This window comes from Falco rusticolus, chromosome 4, assembly GCF_015220075.1.
Source record: "Falco rusticolus isolate bFalRus1 chromosome 4, bFalRus1.pri, whole genome shotgun sequence".
NCBI lineage: Eukaryota > Metazoa > Chordata > Aves > Falconiformes > Falconidae > Falco > Falco rusticolus.
In genome coordinates, this window is record NC_051190.1 from 13,477,244 (window position 1) to 13,494,484 (window position 17,241).

The 17,241-nt window shown below is 68.1% G+C and overlaps 6 protein-coding genes across 9 annotated transcripts; 3 read left to right on the top strand and 3 right to left on the bottom strand.

Annotated features, from left to right (window-relative positions):
- Window positions 1-56: 56 nt before the first annotated feature.
- On the bottom strand, window positions 57-3,693 carry CAMK1 (calcium/calmodulin dependent protein kinase I). 3 transcript variants are annotated; one of them, XR_005104072.1, is made up of 12 exons: window positions 3,423-3,693; window positions 2,855-2,969; window positions 1,965-2,151; window positions 1,655-1,729; window positions 1,445-1,583; window positions 1,220-1,346; window positions 1,053-1,128; window positions 858-970; window positions 682-760; window positions 496-583; window positions 262-384; window positions 57-184 (listed from the first exon to the last, which is right to left on the bottom strand). XR_005104072.1 is itself a non-coding variant. In XM_037386688.1 (12 exons), exons 1-12 carry the CDS (start codon window positions 3,654-3,656, stop codon window positions 129-131), a joined length of 1,416 nt encoding a protein of 471 aa, XP_037242585.1. In that variant the 5' UTR covers window positions 3,657-3,693; the 3' UTR covers window positions 57-128. The 3 variants fall into 3 exon arrangements, 2 of the variants coding, with proteins under 2 accessions (XP_037242585.1, XP_037242588.1); XM_037386688.1 differs by having other exon boundaries at window positions 262-388; XM_037386691.1 differs by having other exon boundaries at window positions 262-388; window positions 1,965-2,096; window positions 3,423-3,517.
- A 95-nt stretch (window positions 3,694-3,788) lies between these two features.
- On the bottom strand, window positions 3,789-6,892 carry TADA3 (transcriptional adaptor 3). Its single transcript, XM_037385461.1, has 8 exons — window positions 6,377-6,892; window positions 6,007-6,257; window positions 5,733-5,838; window positions 5,427-5,568; window positions 5,151-5,254; window positions 4,918-5,027; window positions 4,598-4,783; window positions 3,789-4,521 (listed from the first exon to the last, which is right to left on the bottom strand). The coding sequence occupies exons 1-8, from the start codon at window positions 6,581-6,583 to the stop codon at window positions 4,329-4,331; spliced, it is 1,299 nt and encodes a 432-aa protein (XP_037241358.1). The 5' UTR covers window positions 6,584-6,892; the 3' UTR covers window positions 3,789-4,328.
- A 149-nt stretch (window positions 6,893-7,041) lies between these two features.
- Window positions 7,042-9,129, top strand: ARPC4 (actin related protein 2/3 complex subunit 4). The gene is made up of 6 exons (XM_037385465.1): window positions 7,042-7,242; window positions 7,368-7,486; window positions 7,865-7,976; window positions 8,057-8,152; window positions 8,297-8,467; window positions 8,905-9,129. Exons 1-6 carry the CDS (start codon window positions 7,240-7,242, stop codon window positions 8,908-8,910), a joined length of 507 nt encoding a protein of 168 aa, XP_037241362.1. The 5' UTR covers window positions 7,042-7,239; the 3' UTR covers window positions 8,911-9,129.
- A 273-nt stretch (window positions 9,130-9,402) lies between these two features.
- On the top strand, window positions 9,403-13,486 carry LOC119147020 (tubulin monoglycylase TTLL3). The gene is given in 11 exon segments (XM_037385460.1): window positions 9,403-9,875; window positions 9,972-10,075; window positions 10,204-10,551; window positions 10,665-10,790; window positions 10,872-10,986; window positions 11,108-11,133; window positions 11,135-11,216; window positions 11,483-11,651; window positions 11,722-12,195; window positions 12,274-12,709; window positions 12,784-13,486. Coding segments are annotated over 11 exon segments (2,817 nt in total). The 5' UTR covers window positions 9,403-9,634; the 3' UTR covers window positions 13,480-13,486.
- Window positions 13,487-13,821: 335 nt separating this feature from the next.
- RPUSD3 (RNA pseudouridine synthase D3) lies at window positions 13,822-15,840 on the bottom strand. Its single transcript, XM_037385462.1, is given in 10 exon segments — window positions 13,822-14,070; window positions 14,152-14,291; window positions 14,374-14,410; window positions 14,412-14,501; window positions 14,570-14,654; window positions 14,732-14,839; window positions 14,916-15,012; window positions 15,076-15,120; window positions 15,207-15,274; window positions 15,761-15,840. Coding segments are annotated over 10 exon segments (915 nt in total). The 5' UTR covers window positions 15,826-15,840; the 3' UTR covers window positions 13,822-13,890.
- A 14-nt stretch (window positions 15,841-15,854) lies between these two features.
- On the top strand, window positions 15,855-17,174 carry JAGN1 (jagunal homolog 1). Of its 2 annotated transcripts, none has more exons than XM_037385463.1 (3): window positions 15,855-15,985; window positions 16,256-16,353; window positions 16,459-17,174. In XM_037385463.1, exons 2-3 carry the CDS (start codon window positions 16,265-16,267, stop codon window positions 16,919-16,921), a joined length of 552 nt encoding a protein of 183 aa, XP_037241360.1. In that variant the 5' UTR covers window positions 15,855-15,985; window positions 16,256-16,264; the 3' UTR covers window positions 16,922-17,174. The 2 variants fall into 2 exon arrangements, with proteins under 2 accessions (XP_037241360.1, XP_037241361.1); XM_037385464.1 differs by lacking the exon at window positions 15,855-15,985 and adding an exon at window positions 16,031-16,048.
- Window positions 17,175-17,241: the final 67 nt, after the last annotated feature.

The following is a 17,241-nucleotide window of genomic DNA, read 5'->3' on the forward strand; positions in this document are numbered from 1 at the left end:
CCCCCCACACCACCCCCCCACCTCCAGCACTGCAGGGCCCCTCACCTCACACTGTGCCCATGGGAGGGCGGCCCCCCCCTGCCCCCCTGCCCCCCCACCCCCCAGGATGTGGCCGTGTGGGGCCACGCTCAGTCCGGTGGGAGGCGCTGAGCTCTGCTCAGGGGCAGGCACCTACAGTCCGACCCTGTGGGAAGGAGCGGGGTGAGGGCCTGGGGTCAGCCCTAGGGCTGGGGGGTCGGGGGGTGGGGGGCCAGAGCTCACCATTGCTGGTGCTCCCCATAAGCCGCTCGCCGGGGCTGGTGGGAGTCATCTGCCCGGGGCCCTCCTGGCTGGTTCCCAGCTGCAGCTTCCTCATGTGTCTCACCACCGCCGTGGCGTTGAAAGCTTGCTGCCAACCCCATGGTATCCATCACCTGGCACGAGGTGCCTGGGGGGGGGGGGGGGGTCCTGCACCCCCTCAACACCCCCTGCGCCACCCTAGCACCCCACGCTCACCTTCCACTTGCTTTTTGCAAAGTTCTTCTTGATCTGCTCGCTCACCGACTGGTGGATGTTCTTGTCCAGGGCCGTGTCCCCGGCAATCCTGGGGTGGGAGGGGGGTCAGCGGGGGGGTCCCCTGCCCCACGGCTGCCATGGGGTGAGCCAGGGAGGGGGGCAGACAGCAGCAGGTGCCCCCCATACCAGGGATGCTGCAGGGCTTGCTCGCAGGTGAAGCGCTTGCCGGGGTCCTTCTCCATCAAGTGCTGGATGAAGTCCTTGGCTGGGATGGGGCACGGAACAGCTGTGAGCTCCTGTGCCAGCTGCCATGACACCATGCCGGCATCCCAGCCCCCACCACCCTGGTGGTCCCAGCTCACCGGAGTCCGAGATATCATCCCAGTAGGGCGAGTCAAACTCGTACTCAGCCTGCAGGATCTGCTCGAAGAGCTTCGCATCGTTCTCATCGTAGAAAGGGGGGTACCCGCAGAGCCTGGGGGGGTGGTAGGGAGGGGGATGCTGGCCCCAGGTGGCCAGGGGAGAGGAGGGGAGGGGGAGAGGGGGTTGGTACATACAGGATGTAGGCGATGACCCCGATGGACCAGCAATCCACTGCCTTGCTGTAGGGCTTCTGTGCCAGCACCTCAGGGGCTGGGGGGGATGGCAGGGGTGAGGGGGGACTCCAACCCTGGGGGAAGGACCCCAACACCCAGGGTGGTGGCAGCCTGTGGCAGGAGCTCACCCACGTAGCCGGGGGTGCCACAGGCTGTGGACATGACGCTGCCGCAGCCCTCAATCTTTGACAGCCCAAAATCACTGATCATGATCTTGGAGTCCTCGTCCACGCTGTAATAGAGCAGGTTCTCGGGCTGCGCGGAGGGGGTGGTCAGGGAGGGGTGACACCGAGGTCCCCTTCCCCACCAGCATGACAGGGGGCTGTGCATGTGCATGTCCCCCACCCACTTACCTTCAGGTCACGGTGGACAATGCCCATGTCGTGCAGGTACTTGACAGCATCAAGGATCTGCCGGATCAGGGTGCTGGCATCCCGCTCGGTGTAGAAGCCCTTCTCCACGATGCGGTCGAAGAGCTCCCCCCCCGAGACCCTGCGGGGACGGGTAGTGCCAGTCAGCACAACCCCCCCGCACCACTCTGGACCCCCCCCAACGTCACTCACAGCTGCATGATGAGGTAGAGGTGGGTGCTGCTCTCATAGATGTCATCCAAGGCCACGATGTTGGGGTGCTTGATCCTGGGGGGGGGGAAGCATGGGGGGCGTGAGGGGGTCTCCCAGCTGCCCCCACCCTGGCCCCCCATTGGACAGGGAGCCGCCAGGCTCGGCCCGCAGGGCGTCACGCGCCACTGGCTATTTTGGGCACTGCCAGTAACACCCGTCACCGGGTGCTGGCAGCGGGGAGCTGTGCCGGGTGCTGGGCAGGGGGTGCAGAGCAGGACCCCCCCAACCCTGGTGCTGGGACAGCCCCTACTTGTGGAGGACGGCAATCTCGTTCTCGATGCTGGTCTCCTTCCCCTCCAGCGCCTTCTTGGCGATGCACTTGATGGCCACCAGCTTCTGCGTCGCCTTCTCCTCTGCCAGGACCACCTCGGAGAAGGCCCCCCTGGGGGGGCGAGGGGTGAGCAGGGCAGGGGTGCCGCCGGCCAGAGCCACCATCGCTGTGCCACGATTGCCATGGTGACAGGCAGAAAGTTCAGCTATTTATAGGCGAAAAACGAGTGGGAGCCGCCCGCCAGGACAGCCGGACACGGCCCTGCAGGGATGGAGTGCCCGACCCCCCCGGCACGGCCACACTGTCCCCTTACCAGGCAGGGCGAGGCCGTGGCAGCGGGGGCTGAGCCATGCCAGGGATGAGCCCCCAGGTGGGTTTCGGCAGCCCCATGCCCTGTGGCACCCAGGGCGAGCAGGGCCACTCCGGCTGGGGGCACGGGGGCCACCCGAAGGCCAGGGTGCCCGGCGGGAGCCATCGGCCGCGCCCTGACGGGGCAGGTGGCGGGCAGCGTGCCTGCGCCCTGCCAGGCCCTAAGCCTTGCTGTAATTAACCGCTAATCCAGCCTAAGAGCCTTAGGGTGCTCCGGGCACCGCCAGGACCCCTGTGCCAGCCAGGGGACCCCTGCCCGGCCCCCTCGGTGCGGCAGCCGGCATCGGAGGGCTGGGGGGGCAGCGCCGGGGGCAGGCGGTCGGCGGGGCAGGTGGCACCGCAGACCCCCGCCTGCACCCCACGGCAGGTCCCTGGGGTGCCAGCCCAGCGGCGGCCCCCGCCTCGGGCCAGTGCCGGAGCTGGCACGGTTGCACACGGTGGTTTTGGCGAATCCAGCGCCACGAGTGGGTGCCAGCGGCGCGTTCCCGCCTGCAACTCACGTGCCCAGGACCTCTCGGAAGTCGTAGATGCGCCGAATGTCCTCGGTCCTCTTCTTCCAGCTGGGCCCATCCTGCCCCAGCGGCATGGTGCCCCGCGGGGGCCACCCACTCCCACCTGTGACACGAGTGGCGACAGGGTGTCAGTGTGCTGGGGGGGGACGGGGGCACTGTGGCCGCGGGGTGAGGGGCCACGGGGACAAGGGGACGTGGTCGATGGCGATGGTCGTGCGGTGATAGGGACAAGCTCCCCGCCTTTGCTCCAGCCCCACAGCCACCCACCCCCCGCCCCACGCAGTCTTGGCGTGGGGTGCCCCACGGGGGACACACGCTGGGTCCCTCCCGTTGCCCGGGCGCGGGCCGGGCGCGCCGGGGGAGGGGCAGAGGCGCACGCGTGGGCGTGTGTGAGGGTCGCCACCCACGACCCCCGCACGCGCGCCAGCCGCCACAGCCGCGCCGGGTGGGACACGCGTAGGAGCGGGGCTGCGCACCCCGCCGCCGCCGGTCGGGCTCGCGCGTGGGCACCGGCCCCGCGCGTGGGCGCGCCGCCCCCGCCCCGCCCGGCCCTTACCGACGGCGCTGCGGCGGCCCCGGCCCCGGCCCCGCGCGGAGCAGCGGCGACTCCTCCCGGCGCGGCGCCGCCGGCCAGCCCTGACGTCACGGGGAGGGGCGTGGCCAGCCCCGCCCGCCGCCAATGGAACGGCGCGGCGGGGCGCGGGGGGACACGCGTGACCGCGGGGCGCGCAGGAGGGCCGAGGGCCGCGTACCTGTGGCCGAGGCGCGAGTGGGTCCTTTGGGGACACATGTGGGGCAGGCGCCCCGCGGGCTGCAGGACAGACAGCCACCCCCCGCCCCAGCAGGACCCCAGCTCACACACACCCCGCCCCACGGCAGAGCTGTCCCCGCGCCCCGCCGTCCCCGAGGCCACCACACCAGCGCCTGCACCGGGCTGCTTTTATTGCCCACACATGTGGCAGCGGAAACCACTGGTACACAGAGAGCCCGGCCGCCCCCCCCGGCCCCTTCCCCTCCCCACCCACCCCAGCCCACGCCGTGGGGGCCGGGACCCCGCCTCAGGGGCCGTGGGGAGGGACAGGGGACGGTGGGAGCCGCCTCACAGCAGCCACCACATCCACCCCCTGCCTGGCTGATGTCACCTTCCCAGGAGAACAGGGAGAGTGCTGGGGGTACACGGGAGCAGAAGCTGCGGGCCAGGAGGGGCCATTCCCCGCAGGGAACCCCCGCACCTGCACAGGGTCCCCAGCTTGTGTCAGTGACAGTCCCATGCAGGGAGGGGACAGCAGCCGGGACCCATCACCCAGCTGGGCAGACAGAGCAGGACCAGGGTGTGCGGGGGCTGCGCCCCTTCAATCCCATGCTGGGAGGCTGCAGGCATGCTGGCAGTCTGGGGGTGACTGGGCCATGGCCACCACCCCTGTAGCTGAGGTCCATGGCAGACAGGGGTCCTCAGCCCCCACTACCCATCCAGCAGCTTGAGGATGCTCTCCCGCTCCTTCAGGGTCTTCCAGGCCTGGTCCTTCTCCTTCTTGGTGGGTGTGCGCTTCTTCTGCCGGGCAGCCATGATCTTGCGGAAGGCATCCATCACCTCGTTGTCGGCCATGCGGACACGCTGCCGCAGCTCCTGCCGATGCAGCTCCTCCTTGGCCAACCTGGGGAGCGGGCACATGGGAGTGTAAGTCCCTGCACAGCAGCCCACCACCTGCACCCGTCCCAGCCTGCTCTCACCGCAGCAACTCATGCTTCTTGGCGCGGTTGTGTGCGCTCAGGGCCTTCAGCTCTGCCTGCCTCTTGCGCAACTCGGCCAGCACCTCATCCTCCGAGTCCTCAGCCGGCCGGTCCTCCGACTCCAGCAGGCCCTGGGCCACCAGTTCCTCCTTGATCCGCCCCTCCAGCGACTTGGTGTGGGGAACACTGCCAGTACAGAGAGCGGCTGCTGCCCACCACATGCCCTTTGCTCCCCACAACGCATCAGGGCTGGGAAAGCACCAGCACGTTTGGTGTACCCGCAGGCAGCACCAAGCCCTGGGCCCACCTCAGCTGCTCACCTGAAGGGCTTGTTCTGGCTGCGGGGAGATGTGCTGGCACCGTCGGCTCCTGAGTCCTTGCCGGCAATCTCAGGGATGGGGGAGTCCTCAACAGGGGAGATGATGTTCTCCTAGCGGGCAGAGCATCAGGGAAGGGTCACAGTGCCAGGCCACAGCAGTGCTGCCCCACAGGGCCACACCACAGCACAGCCCCACGGAGCCAGGCTGCCACACAGCTCCACCGAGTTCCTCACCTCCACGAGGGCCTGCAGGAGACGTTGCGTCAGGGGCCCAAAGGGACACCCATCCTCCGGCTGCTCATGCTGGGCCTCCGACTTCTTCAGGAGGGCATCAACATCTGGGAGGAAGTGGGAGGGGGGGAAAAAAAACCAACCCTAAACACACAGAGATGAGCAGCAGGGCAGGGCAGCCTCTACCCCGGGGCATGGGGCCAGCGGCCAGGGCTCGGCTCTGCCAGGCATGGGTTCTCACAGCCCCTCCAGGCAAAAGTGGGTGGGGGACAAGGGCACCTTTGGTGTCCAGCTCGGTCAGTGGCCCCAGAACGCCTTTCTTTTTGTCAGCAGCAGCTGCCGCCCGAGCACCATCCTTCTGTTCCTCCAGCAGGTCCTCCTGGGCCCAGCGCTGGGAGTAATGCTTCCCCAGCGGTGGGATCTGCAAGAGCAGGGCTCGGCACAGCTCCCAGAGCTCCCCACCTCACCTCCCAACTTGCCAGCACTATGGCATCATCCCCAGGTGGGAACACTCGCTGTGAGGTGCTGGAAGGGCAGGGAGGAAACGAGGAGGGAGGGTTGGGGATGGGCTCAGGAGTTTTTCACCTTGTAATGCTCAGCCTCATCCTCCGGCGGCTTGAGCAGCTCCTCCAGGACTCTGACCTCCTCATTGGTGAGATCGGCACAGTATGGCTCCACTGATGCCCAAAACCTGTGAGGACGCATGAACTGTGAGGGAGAGCTGCAGGGAGCCCATGGGAGCTGACACACACATCCCTTCCCCCAGGGCACCTCTTTCCTTGGGCTGGCAGCAGTCTTCAAGCTAGGTGCTGTGAGGAAGGAGATGGAGGATCCCAACGCCCCCCAAACCCCCACACACCTGTTTGGAGCATCGTTTTTGGGAATGCGGGGCACATCAATGGGATCATCCTGGAACTCGTATTCCTGGATCTTGGGCTGAAGGTTCTTGGACTTGGGCCGGCCAGGGCCAGGCCCAGTCCCATGGCCACCTTTGCCCTCCAGCTTCTGCTTCTTGGGCTTCCCATGTTTGACAGAGGTGCCCACATCATGATCCTTGCTCAGCTTCAGGAACCGCCGGTCACCCTTCTTATCCTGCCAATCCGTCAGGATCTGGAAAAGAGTGATGCCCCATCAGGTCCCACACCCAGCGCTGGGCAGATGGACTCGAGGCAGCCCCTTGGTGGGAAGGAGCAGGACGGGGAGCCACCCTACGGCCACAGTCCCGGCACCTGGGTCTCGGCTTCCAGGACGCGGAGGCGGCGGCTGGCAGAGGAGAGCAGCGTCTCCAGCTCCAGCTGCAGCGTGTCCAGCTCCTCGATGCCGATGCCGTCGTCCTCCGAGCGGGCCAGCACAGCCGTGTACCGGGGGCACACCTTCACGTGGTCCACCGACTTGAAGTCGTGGAACTGCAGCGGGCAGTCCTTCAGCTCGCTCATGGCGGCGGGGACCGGGCACCGGGGGGGGGGGGGGGGGGGGGGGGCTACGGGACACCGAGGCGGGCACGGGGGGCTACGGGGGAAGCTGAGAGGAAAAGGAGCGGAGCGGGGGGTTACGGGGAGCCGGAAGGGAGATCATGGGGTGCTGAGGGGAACAAGGCGCAGGGCGCTGCCCCGGAGCGCCGCGGAGGCCGCGGGACGCCGGGAGCAGCGTGGGCCGCGGGCGGGCGGCACCGCGGGGCCAGGCCGGGCCTAGGCCGCGCGCCCCTTCCGGCCCCTACTGGCGGCGGGAGCCCCGCCCCTCGCTCTCTCATTGGCGCAGCCGCGCCCTGCACCTGCGGTTCATTGGCCCGGCCCGCTCTCCATCTCCCTTCCCTAATATGGAAGCGATGACAGGACCGTACCAATCACGGCGGGGCGCGGGGGGAACCATGCGGGATCCTGCCGCCGCCACGGCCACCGCCACCGCGCCCGCTTTTCAGCGCCGTCGCGTCCCTGCTCCGTGCCGCAGAGAAGCCTCGCCGCCACCGCCCAGGCTCTCGGCGAGGGGCAGAAGCCTCCCGTCGCCCCCCTCCCGCCGCAGTGGGAGGTCCCGCGCATCCCGGAACAGGTGACCAGCCACTTCCTCCTGTCGGGACCGGACCGCCGCCGCCACCATGGTAGGGCGGGGGGGGGCCGGGCCGGGCCGGGCCGGGGGGCGGCGGAGAGGGATGAGGGGGCCGGGGATGGCGGGGGGCTGCAGATCGGGGGCGGGCCGCGGGCTGACGCCGCCCTGTCCCCGCAGACCGCCACGCTGCGCCCGTACCTGAACGCGGTGCGCGCCACGCTGCAGGCCGCGCTGTGCCTGGAGAACTTCTCCTCGCAGGTGGTGGAGCGGCACAACAAGCCCGAGGTGGAAGTCAGGTACGGGGGGGGGAGGTGGGGCGCCGGTGGAGCCCTGCTCCGGCAGGGCTGCCTACCCTGGGGGCTGTTGGCCGGTCCCTGCCCGTTTGCTGGGCAGCCCGGACGCAGCGGGGCAGGCCTCTGCACCCACCGGCCGCTGCCCCTTAGTCACGGGGCTAATGCCCGCAGGGAGCCGAGGGATTTCGGATCTAGCTTGTGACGGAGCGGGGATCTGCCTTGAAGGATGGACGCCTCAAGGAGGCAGAAAGCATGTTGTAGCAGCATGAAGCAAAACCTCCGCATCTCTGTGATCCCTGCGGCTCCCCACTTGTGTGCTCCCCATCCTGTTCCTGACAAGTAAATCCTTCTGAGTCAGTCCTGCCCTTCCTCTGCTTGCAGGAGCAGCAAAGAGTTGCTGTTGCAGCCAGTGATCATCAGCAGGAACGAGAAAGAGAAGGTCCTCATCGAGGGCTCTATTAACTCTGTGCGTGTCAGCAGTTGCAGTGAACAGGTGAGGTGGAGGGCACGGGCAGCGGGTGGGCAGCTCATGCCTGGCACAGGTGAAGCCTCACTTCCCTTTCTTCTCCCCAGGCTGACGAGATCGAGAAGATCTTGTGCCACAAATTCATGCGCTTCATGATGATGAGGGCTGAGAACTTCTTCATCCTGCGCAGGAAGCCCGTGGAGGTGAGGTGGCAGGGAGGGAGCAGGGCAGATCCTGGCTCTGCTCCTGGCATCGAGGTTGGGGGTTCCCCACTGCTGGACTGGGATGTAGGATTGCGTGGTCAGTGGCCTTGGTGCTCATCCCCAGGGTGCTTCTCTCTTCCCCAGGGCTACGACATCAGCTTCTTGATCACAAACTTCCACACAGAGCAGATGTACAAGCATAAGCTGGTGGACTTTGTCATCCACTTCATGGAGGAGATCGACAAGGAGATCAGCGAGATGAAGCTCTCTGTCAATGCCAGGGCCCGCATCGTGGCAGAGGAGTTTCTTAAGAATGTGAGGCTCTGAAACAGAAGAAGGCGGGTTCCTCATTTTGGGACTGGGGTGTGGGGCTCAAACCCAACATGGCCCTTGTCCCCAGAGCCCTCTCCATCCCATCTTTGGGGATGGTGGTGACATTCTGCCCAAGGAACCTCTTGGGCATGCTGGGGAGGATGCCCAGGGGTGCTCATACCCTTTTGCTCGTGAAGTGCCAGCTTTTGAGACCCCCAGACAGGCACTTGGGGTGTGGAAGCAGCCATGGGGAGCACTGCCCTTCCGGTGGCTGCTTGCGACAGGCTGTGCAGTGCCACAGGCGAAGCAGAAGGAGAAGCTGAGTGGGGCTCTCCGTGAGCAGTGGCCTCTCTCCCTGTCACCAGGGAGGGTGGTGAGGGCTGGAGAAGTGCCCGTGGGCAGGGACTGATGGCCACGCATCTTCTTCTCTTGTCTTTCAGTTTTAGGCCGTGGTGCAGGACCCCGTGGCTCCCCGACGCTTGTGCCCGCCAGGCACTGTGCCTGCGCCTGCTCCCGCTCCCCCCGCTGAGGACAGCCGGGCCGGGCCCCGCCTGTCCCCCGCCGGGCCGGGCGGCCGAACTGGGAGCAGCCCCCGCTTGCGGCAGAGCGGCTCCGGTCGCTGCCCTTGTCTCGTCTCGTTTTTTAAACGGTCTCGTTTGCTGTAACCGTCGCCTCCGCCTTCTTCATCCCGCTGTAACGGCGGGACCCGCGGCACCAGGGGGGCGGGGCCGGGCGCCATGGCAACGGCAAACAGCGCGGGGGCGGGGGGGCAGCCCCGACGGTGCGGGCAGGGCTGGGGCGGGGCGTGACGGGTGTCTGTGGGTACGGAAGGGTTTGAAAGGGGGCTTGGGGGGGGTCTCCAGGTGTGGGCACAAAAGGGTTTGTCGGGGGGGTTCTGGGGTTCGAGTGGGGAGCTGGGCTGGGGGTGGGGGCGCGGGCACGGCGGGGGCTGCACCCGTGGCACTGGGGGTCTGGTGTTTTGTTCCCCCCTTCGGAGCAGTGGAGCCAGTGCGGTGGGTTGCCATAGCAGTGCTGGTATTGTGGGGGCTGCATTCTGCACTGGACCCTCACCTCAGCTCCCAGCAGGGTGAGGAACAGGGAACTCACTTGGTGCCCGGGGGAGGCAGAGTCACCCTGGGTTCCCCCTCACCCTCAGGCTGCCGTGGGACCATGCCACAGAGAGAGCAGCCCCGGGCACGCCGCGCCCATGGCTGGGGTCAGCGCTCAGCTAGGGGGGCTGTTGCTGGAGCAGAAGACATCCCGGCTGTCCCCTGGCCTGCCAGGCTGGGCACAAGGGCACAGCAGGGCATCTCAGGGCCTGTGCAGTGCAGCCGGGACACCAGCATGAAGCTTGGCAGGCCAGCGAAGGCCATGTCGGGGACCACCAGCTCGGTTAGGCAGAGGCAGGCAGGTAGGCACGTGCTCCCCCTCCCTGCCCACCCTGTGGGGCTGGGAACCTGGGGTCAGCGGGCTCAGCCAGGGCTGGCGTCACGGACTGGCCTCACAGGGCAGGCAACAGCCACCACCACTGGCCACCGTAGCTGCCACCACCCCTTGCTCAACCCTGATCAGTTCAAGAGGGCCAGGCTGCGCGTGGAGAGGGCCATCAAGGTGAGGGGCCTGATTTCACACCCCCCAAGATGCCATGCACTTACATTTATTGCATTTGTGGCTCAGGTGTAAGAGCTGAGCTGGAGGGACCAGGGGTGGGCAGGCTGAGCTCTCTGGTCTCTCCCCAGGAGAAGAAGATCTTCACAGTGCAGGGCCCGTACCCCGTCATGCGCAGCCTGCTGCGGGCCCGGGGCTGGGTAGAGAGGAAGCTCCCCAGCACGGGCAGGGTGGGCAGCTGCCCAGAGCAGCAGCATGGCAGCCAGGAGAGGCGGCTGCAGGAGGAGGATGAAGGCAGTGATGGTGCTGAGCAGGGGGAGGCAGTGCTGGACCTGCAGCTGGGGTCACCATGCCATGAGGCACAGCCTTTGCTGGGGACCCCAGGGCCCCTGAGCTTCTCATGGCCACCCAATGAGGAGGAGGAAGAGGAGGAGGAAGAGCAGTGGGATGAGGACCCTGATGGCATCCATGACCTCATGGTTAGCTGAGCTCTGCTGCAGCCCCCAGCACCCTTCCTCTGGGACCCCCTGGCGCAGGGGGTGAGGGTGGGATGGAGGCTCTGTGCCTCACCCCAGCTCCCTCCCTCCCACAGTCCTGCCTGGTGCGGGACCAGGTGCCGAACTTCATCTGGACCAGCCGCTGCAGCACTGACTGCCGGCTGCTGCGGCAGGACCAGGTGGTGAACCACTACGCTGGGGTAGGCGCCTTCACCACCAAGGTGAGAGCCTGGAGCCCCTGGGGAGGGGGATGCAATAGGGCTGGTGGGGTCCAGCGGGGGCTGCTACCTTTCTCCAAACAGGAGGGGCTGTGTCAAAACCTGCGAAACCTGCCCTGGTTCGACCAAGCTGACCCTGACACCTTCTTCCCCCGGTGCTACCGGCTGGGGGCTGCAGATGAGCGGCAAGCCTTCATCGGTGAGCTTGGGGCTGGCACAGCCCCCCAGGGCTGTTGCCCTCCTGTCCCCCCCACCCCTGCTCCTGGTCCCCCTGTGTCCTGTGCAGGACTGGGGTGGGATGATGCCCCCCTACCTTGCAGAGGATTTCCGCTTGACAGCAGCTCGCAGGCCTGCTCAGAGTGGCCCTGGAGAGGGCTGGGGGATGTGCCGGAGGGGACAGAGCAGCCCCTGAAGCTGGCGAGGGGCCAGGTGAGTGTGTGGAGCTGCACCTGAGGGGAACAATGGGAGTTCAGGGTCAAGGACATGTCTAGGGGCTGAGCTTCTGCTTGGGGCTGTGGCTTGGGACTCCCCCTGCACCCTGAGGCCAGCCAACCTTACTGGTGCTCTGCCTCACCCCCCACCCATCCCCATGCACCCACAACCACCCATCTCCATGGTAAGGCTCTGTGCTTTGGCCCTGAGGGTGGCACAGCAGGTTGCCAGGAGCCATGTCTCTCACCCCGTACCATCCACAGCAGGGTCGGGGTCCCTCCTGCCCCCCCAGCTGGTGGAGGAGGCCCTGCAGGTCTGCAGGCAGCACCTGGCCAGCCTGGGGCACCAGGACATCGACTGGGACCCCTCAGCTCCCCGCATGACGGACGCCGACTGGGACCGCTTCCTGCGGGACTACTACCACGTGGTGCAGTGAGTGCTGAGCAGGATGGGGGGGACAGTGTGGTGGCACCAGCGCTGAGCCCCCCATGCCCCCCCGCAGCTTGGGGGCCAGGCTGGTGCTGAGTGAGGCACAGCGGGAGCAGTGCCGGGCCCTGCTGTGCTGCCTGGCAGAGCAACTGCCCCAGTTTGGCATGGAGGGTGACCGCAACGTCTGGATCCTCAAGCCTGGTGCCAAATCCTGCGGCAGAGGTAAGGCCAGGAGGAGCTGGGGGTGGGGCACAGGCTCCCTTCTAAGTGCAGGGCCCCCCACCGTCACCATGTCCCCAGGCATCGTCTGCACAGCACGGCTGGGAGGAGGTGCTGGAGCTGGCGGGGGCTGCAGAGCACCCTCAGCACGGGTGGGTAGCTGGGTGGTGCAGAAGTACGTGGAGCGGCTGCTGCTCATCTTCGGCACCAAATTCGACATCCGGCAATGGTTCCTGGTGACCAACTGGAACCCACTGACTGTCTGGTTCTACCGAGAGAGCTACCTGCGCTTCTGTTCCCAGCCCTTCTCCCTGCGCCGCCTGGACCCGTGAGTGCCCCCTGCCCTGGCACCCACACCCCAGTGCCCTGGTACCCCACTGACACAGCCCCGCTCTCCCCACCCCAGCGCCCGGCACCTCTGCAATGTCTCCATCCAGAAGCAGTTCAAGTCAGTGCGGAGCCAGCACCCCCAGCTGCCCCCTGACCGGATCTGGTCCAGCCGGCAGTTCCAGGCATACTTGGCACAGGTTGGGCAGGCAGATGTCTGGCACCAGGTGATGGTGCCCGGCATGAAGGCGGCAGTGGTGGGCACCCTGCGCAGCACCCGAGACCTCGTACGGTCCCGCAAGGGCAGCTTCGAGCTCTATGGGGCTGACTTTGCCTTTGGGGAAGATTACCAGCCTTGGCTGCTGGAGATCAACGTCAGCCCCACCATGGCCCCCTCCTCAGTCGTGACCAGCCGACTCTGCGCCAATGTCCAGCGGGACACGCTGCGCGTGGTGCTTGACCGCAAGGACAACCCCACCTGCCCCACTGGGGCCTTTGAGCTGATCTACAAGGAGGTAGGCTGGGGAGGGCTGGGGGGCAGGCCTCTTGCAGGCACAGAGCCCCCACTCCCACCCATGTCCCCCCACAGGCGGTCATGCCCAGGCCTCTGGCCGTGGGGCTGAAGCTGACGGTGGAAGGTCACTCTCTGAGGAAGCCCCAATCCCAAGGCAAGCCCCCCACTGCTGCACCTGCTGCCCACCAGCCCATCGTGCCCCCCAGCCCCTGGGGCAGAGCCAGCCAGGTTCCCCACCCAGCAGCAGCGTGGGAGAAGCTGGTTCCCCTGGGGCGATGGAACCGCCGCTGCCCCACTGGCTCTGCCCGCCCAGCACCCCTGCAGTCCCCACGCTGCTGCGCCGGGAGCTGCTGCAGCTCAGCTGCCTGCTCGGGCCACCCCAGGCAGCTCTGCTGCAGCTCAAGTGTCCATCCCCTGGCCAGGGTCCCCATCCCACCACCCCGGGGAGCCCCCAGCCAGCTCCTGGGGACCCACAGGCCAGCTCCCCTCCTCCCCTCCCGCCGGGGTATGACACCCACCCAAGCTGGCACCTGGCATCCGGACCCCGTGCCACCCAAGCCCTGCTGCAGGGAGGGGGCGTGCAGCAGCTCCCAGGGGGGACACAGAAGAGCTGTGACACTGAAGGCCATCCAGGAGCGCACCACACAGCACCCTGTGCCTCACAGCTGGAGCAGTGCAGCAGCCCCAGCTCGCCCCCACCTCAGCCAGACCCCATCGCTGGGTCGGGGCACACAGCCCACCCTCCGTGGGGGCTGCAATAAACGTCTGTGACATTGAATCTGGGTCTGCCCCTCCTTGCGTGGCAGGGCACAGCTGGGGCTGCACCGCGCCAGGGCTGTGGGCAGAAACCGGGGCTGCTGGTGGCAGAGAGCAGGCAGGAACCGGTGCCTCCGCTCCCGCCTGCCTGCGGTTGTGCCTGCCAGACAGAGCCAAGCCCCAGCAGTGGTGATACGGCTGTGCCCCAGCGCTGGGAACCAGGTCAGGCACAGGGGGTGGTGGCAGCACTGCTGTCGCTGGCTCTGCTTGGAGGGGCTGGTGCCCCCAGCGATGCCGTGGGGACAGGGGCAATGTGTCCCTTGTGTGCCAAGGAAAGAAACGGGCGCTGAGCCACAGTGGTGGCAGGTGGGGCTTTAATGGGGTAGCACAGAGAAGCAGGGTGGGGATGGGGTTCCCCTGCAGGTGCTAGGGCTCCTGATGCCCAGGCAGCCCCAGGCGGCGCAGGGTGCGCAGGAATGGGGGTGGCGGAGGGGCACAGAGCGGGCCCTGGGGCAGTGCCAGCTGCTGCAGGTGCAGGTGGAGTGGAAGGCGGCGGAGCTGCTGCAGGGACAGCCCCAGCCGGTGCAGCAGCTCCTCGTCCAGCACCTGCAGCAGGGCAGGAGGCAGCTCAGCGGGGTCCCCGGGGGTCGTGCTGAGCCCCCCCCAGCACCCACCCTGGCCACGTACCTGTGTGTGGGGCGGAGCGGCTGTGGGGGGCAGGAGGAAGGGCACCCCCAGCACCCTGCCCACACGGGACGAGTGCTCATGGTCGCCCAGCGCTGGACACAGCAGCAGCGTCAGGTGCACCTGGAGCTGCTCCGGGAAGGCTGGGGAGGCATGGAGGGGGCAGTGCGGTGGGATCATGCCGGTGGTGGGGTTGCAGGTGGTGGGTGTTGGGTGGTCACTCACCTGTCTTGGGCTGGAGCTGGAGGAGGGCACAGCCCCCCCGCAGTGCCCAGCACCCGGTAGCGGGTCAGGGTGCTCTTCACCTCCTTCCTGGCCAGGCTGCGGCGCCCTGGGGCCGGCACTGGCACCACCTGCGGCAGCACAGGCCTCAGCACCCCGCGGGGCACCCCCCCCAGGCTACCCCCCAGCACCCCCTTACCACGGCGGTGTCACCCTGCTGCTGCCAGCACAGCCCGGTGCGGATCTCACCCTCCACCTCTGCTGGGACTCCCACGGTGACAGCACTGCGGGGAGGAGGGGAGGGGGGGTGAGGAGGGGATGGGTCCCACTGCCCTGGCACGGCGGGGTCCCGGGGACTCACCGGTACGTGGCAGGGTACTGGCCCCTCCGGCGGGCGTCAGTAAAGAACTGCTGGAGCTGCTCAGTGGTGCGGTGGCAGCTGGACAGGAGGACAAGGCCAGAACACTCCCTGCAGGATATGGGAGCTTTGAGGCCTGGGGGAGGGGCAGGCACCCCCTGACCCCCGCAGCACCCCTCAGCCCTACCTGGCGGGAGCCTTCACCACGTGGAGCTCAGCGTGGAGGCCCAGGCGCCGTCGCAGCGCCGGCAGCAGTGCCGCCAGGCTCAGCTCCCCAGGGCACCCTGCAGAGGGGGGTCAGTGCCTGCTGGGCCCCCCCCGCCTGGCCCCTCATATCCCACACTCACCCAGGACGGGCAGGCCAGGGGGCTTGCTCAGCGCCAGCAGGGCTCCTGGTGAGGGGACATCTGGTCAGGGTGCAGCCCCCCCTGCTGCTGCCCCCTCCAGCGTGTCCTGTCCCCCCCCACACCCCCGGTACCTTCCCGGTGCACCACGGCGTCCTCCAGCAGCCCCAGCGTCCCCTCGGCACCCAGCGGCCGCCCCCACCTGCGGCGAGTGCAGTGGGCTGTGGGGGCACGGGTGGCGTGGGACCCTCCCCCAGCCACCTACCCGCGTGGGACATCCCCCCTCCCCCAAGGCTACCTACCCTGTTCCCCACCCTGTGCGTCCCCACTGCCCTACACGTGTCCCCAGATCTGGCCCCCACCCCACCACCCTGCCCCCCCCCGTGCACCCCTGCAGCTGTCACCGCACCCTCATGCTCCCCCAGATCCCCCAGCTCACGCACGCGCGCCCCACGCCTGTTCCCCTCCCCCACGCATCCCATAACCTCCCTGGCCCCACACGTGCACAACCCCGCAAGCCGCCCGCACCCACGCGTCTGCGTGCCCACGCGCACCCCGGGACGTGCGCCCCGTATGCACACGCGTGCGCGCCCCCGCGGCCCCACGAACGCGCGCCCCCGCGTGCCGCCACCCCAACCCCCCCCCCGCCTCCTCGCGCCCCACGCGCGCGCTCCCACGCCCCGCTGACCCCGCGGCGCGCGCCCCCTGTCCCGCGCGCGCCAGCACGCGCCCAGCCGTGCCCCCGCCCGCCATGGCGGCGCTGCGCCTGCGCGCAGGCGGCACCAAGGGGGAAGCCGGCCGCCGCGGCCATAGAGCCGGGCCTCCGGGAGCGCAGAGCGGCCACCCAGGCTTTCAGAGCCGGCGGTCGCGACCATAGATAGGCGGAAGTGTAGGCAGAGTGTCCCGCTAGCAGGTGGGGTGCGGCGCCCGCGGCGGACCGGGCCGGCGGGGAGGGGGCCCCGGGGGTGTCACCTGCGTGGGTGCCCGGGAGCCTGCCCCGGGGGGTCGGGCGGGCGCAGGGCAGTCACGGGAAGGGAGTTCCGCGGCTGTCACGGTGGTCTGTCACTGCGGGAGGGGAGGCCCGGGGAGGCTCCCCGGGGGGCTTCAGCTTGCGGCTGCAGGCGGGTCTCCCGCAGGGAACGTCGGGGGAGGCCTGCTCTCGCCTCACGTTCTGCCTCCCCAGGATAGTGCCATGGCCTCCCGCGGGGGTCCCCGCGCTGCCGGCACCGATGGCAGCGACTTCCAGCACCGTGAGCGCGTGGCCTCTCACTACCAGATGAGGTAGGTGTCCCGCCACTGCGGGGCCCCCGCGGCCTCCCCCAGGGCTCCAAGGATGGCCCGCGTTCCCCCCCAACAGGCCCTGACAGCCCTGTGCTCTTTCCGCAGCGTGGCCCTCAAGACAGAGATCAAGAAACTGATCTACACGCATGTGGGCATCTGGCTGCTGCTGCTGGCCCAGATGTGTGTAGGGCACCTCAAGCTGCTGCCCCACGACCAGGTGGCCATGCCCTACCAGTGGGAGTACCCCTACCTGCTCAGCATCCTGCCCTCCCTCCTGGGCCTCCTGTCCTTCCCCCGAAACAACATCAGCTACCTGGTACTCTCCATGATCAGCACCGGCCTCTTCTCTGTGGCTCCTCTCATCTACGGGGCCATGGAGATGTTCCCCATGGCGCAGCAGCTCTACCGCCATGGCAAAGCTTACCGCTTCATCTTCGGCTTCTCAGCCGTCTCTGTCATGTACCTGGTGGTGGTGGTGGCTGCCCAGGTGCATGGCTGGCAGCTCTACTACAGCAAGAAGCTGCTGGACTCCTGGTTTACCAGCACGCAGGAGAAGAAGAAGAAATGAGCGGGGATGGGTGGGCTCCATGAGGGCTGGAGCTCTGCAGCCGGGCCCTGTAGGGCAGCGCTGGCGCAGCTCTGGTGAGGGTCTCCGGGGACCAACGTGTGTGTCTGAGCCACGCCATGGCACCGGGCTCGCATGCCGGGGGGGGGGAGACCCCGGGGCTGAGGTGGCTCCCGGGCCGTGGAAGGTCCCTGGGGTGCGGTGCCCCTTCCTCCGTGTCTTGCTCTGTGTAAATAAAGCATGCCCCGCGCTCCCACGCGTGTCCGCGCCGCAGGAAGCGCCGCCCGGCAGCGGGGCGGGGGAGCGGCGGGGGGGGGGGGGTG

Excerpts from the sequence above, each read along its gene's own strand:
- CAMK1 (XM_037386688.1), bottom strand. The coding sequence starts at position 3,656 with ATGTGTCCCCAAAGGACCCACTCGCGCCTCGGCCACAGGTACGCGGCC. Across the intron at positions 2,152-2,854 it reads TTCCGAGAGGTCCTGGGCAC|CGATGGTGGCTCTGGCCGGC; the intron begins GTGAGTTGCAGG and ends ATCGTGGCACAG. Across the intron at positions 389-495 it reads TTGCAAAAAGCAAGTGGAAG|CAAGCTTTCAACGCCACGGC; the intron begins GTGAGCGTGGGG and ends TGGGGTTGGCAG.
- TADA3 (XM_037385461.1), bottom strand. The coding sequence starts at position 6,583 with ATGAGCGAGCTGAAGGACTGCCCGCTGCAGTTCCACGACTTCAAGTCG. Across the intron at positions 6,258-6,376 it reads TCCTGGAAGCCGAGACCCAG|ATCCTGACGGATTGGCAGGA; the intron begins GTGCCGGGACTG and ends ACTCTTTTCCAG. Across the intron at positions 4,522-4,597 it reads AAGAAGCATGAGTTGCTGCG|GTTGGCCAAGGAGGAGCTGC; the intron begins GTGAGAGCAGGC and ends CCCGCTCCCCAG.
- ARPC4 (XM_037385465.1), top strand. Across the intron at positions 7,487-7,864 it reads AAGCCCGAGGTGGAAGTCAG|GAGCAGCAAAGAGTTGCTGT; the intron begins GTACGGGGGGGG and ends CTCTGCTTGCAG. Across the intron at positions 8,153-8,296 it reads TGCGCAGGAAGCCCGTGGAG|GGCTACGACATCAGCTTCTT; the intron begins GTGAGGTGGCAG and ends TCTCTTCCCCAG.
- JAGN1 (XM_037385463.1), top strand. The coding sequence starts at position 16,265 with ATGGCCTCCCGCGGGGGTCCCCGCGCTGCCGGCACCGATGGCAGCGAC. Across the intron at positions 16,354-16,458 it reads GCCTCTCACTACCAGATGAG|CGTGGCCCTCAAGACAGAGA; the intron begins GTAGGTGTCCCG and ends CTCTTTCCGCAG.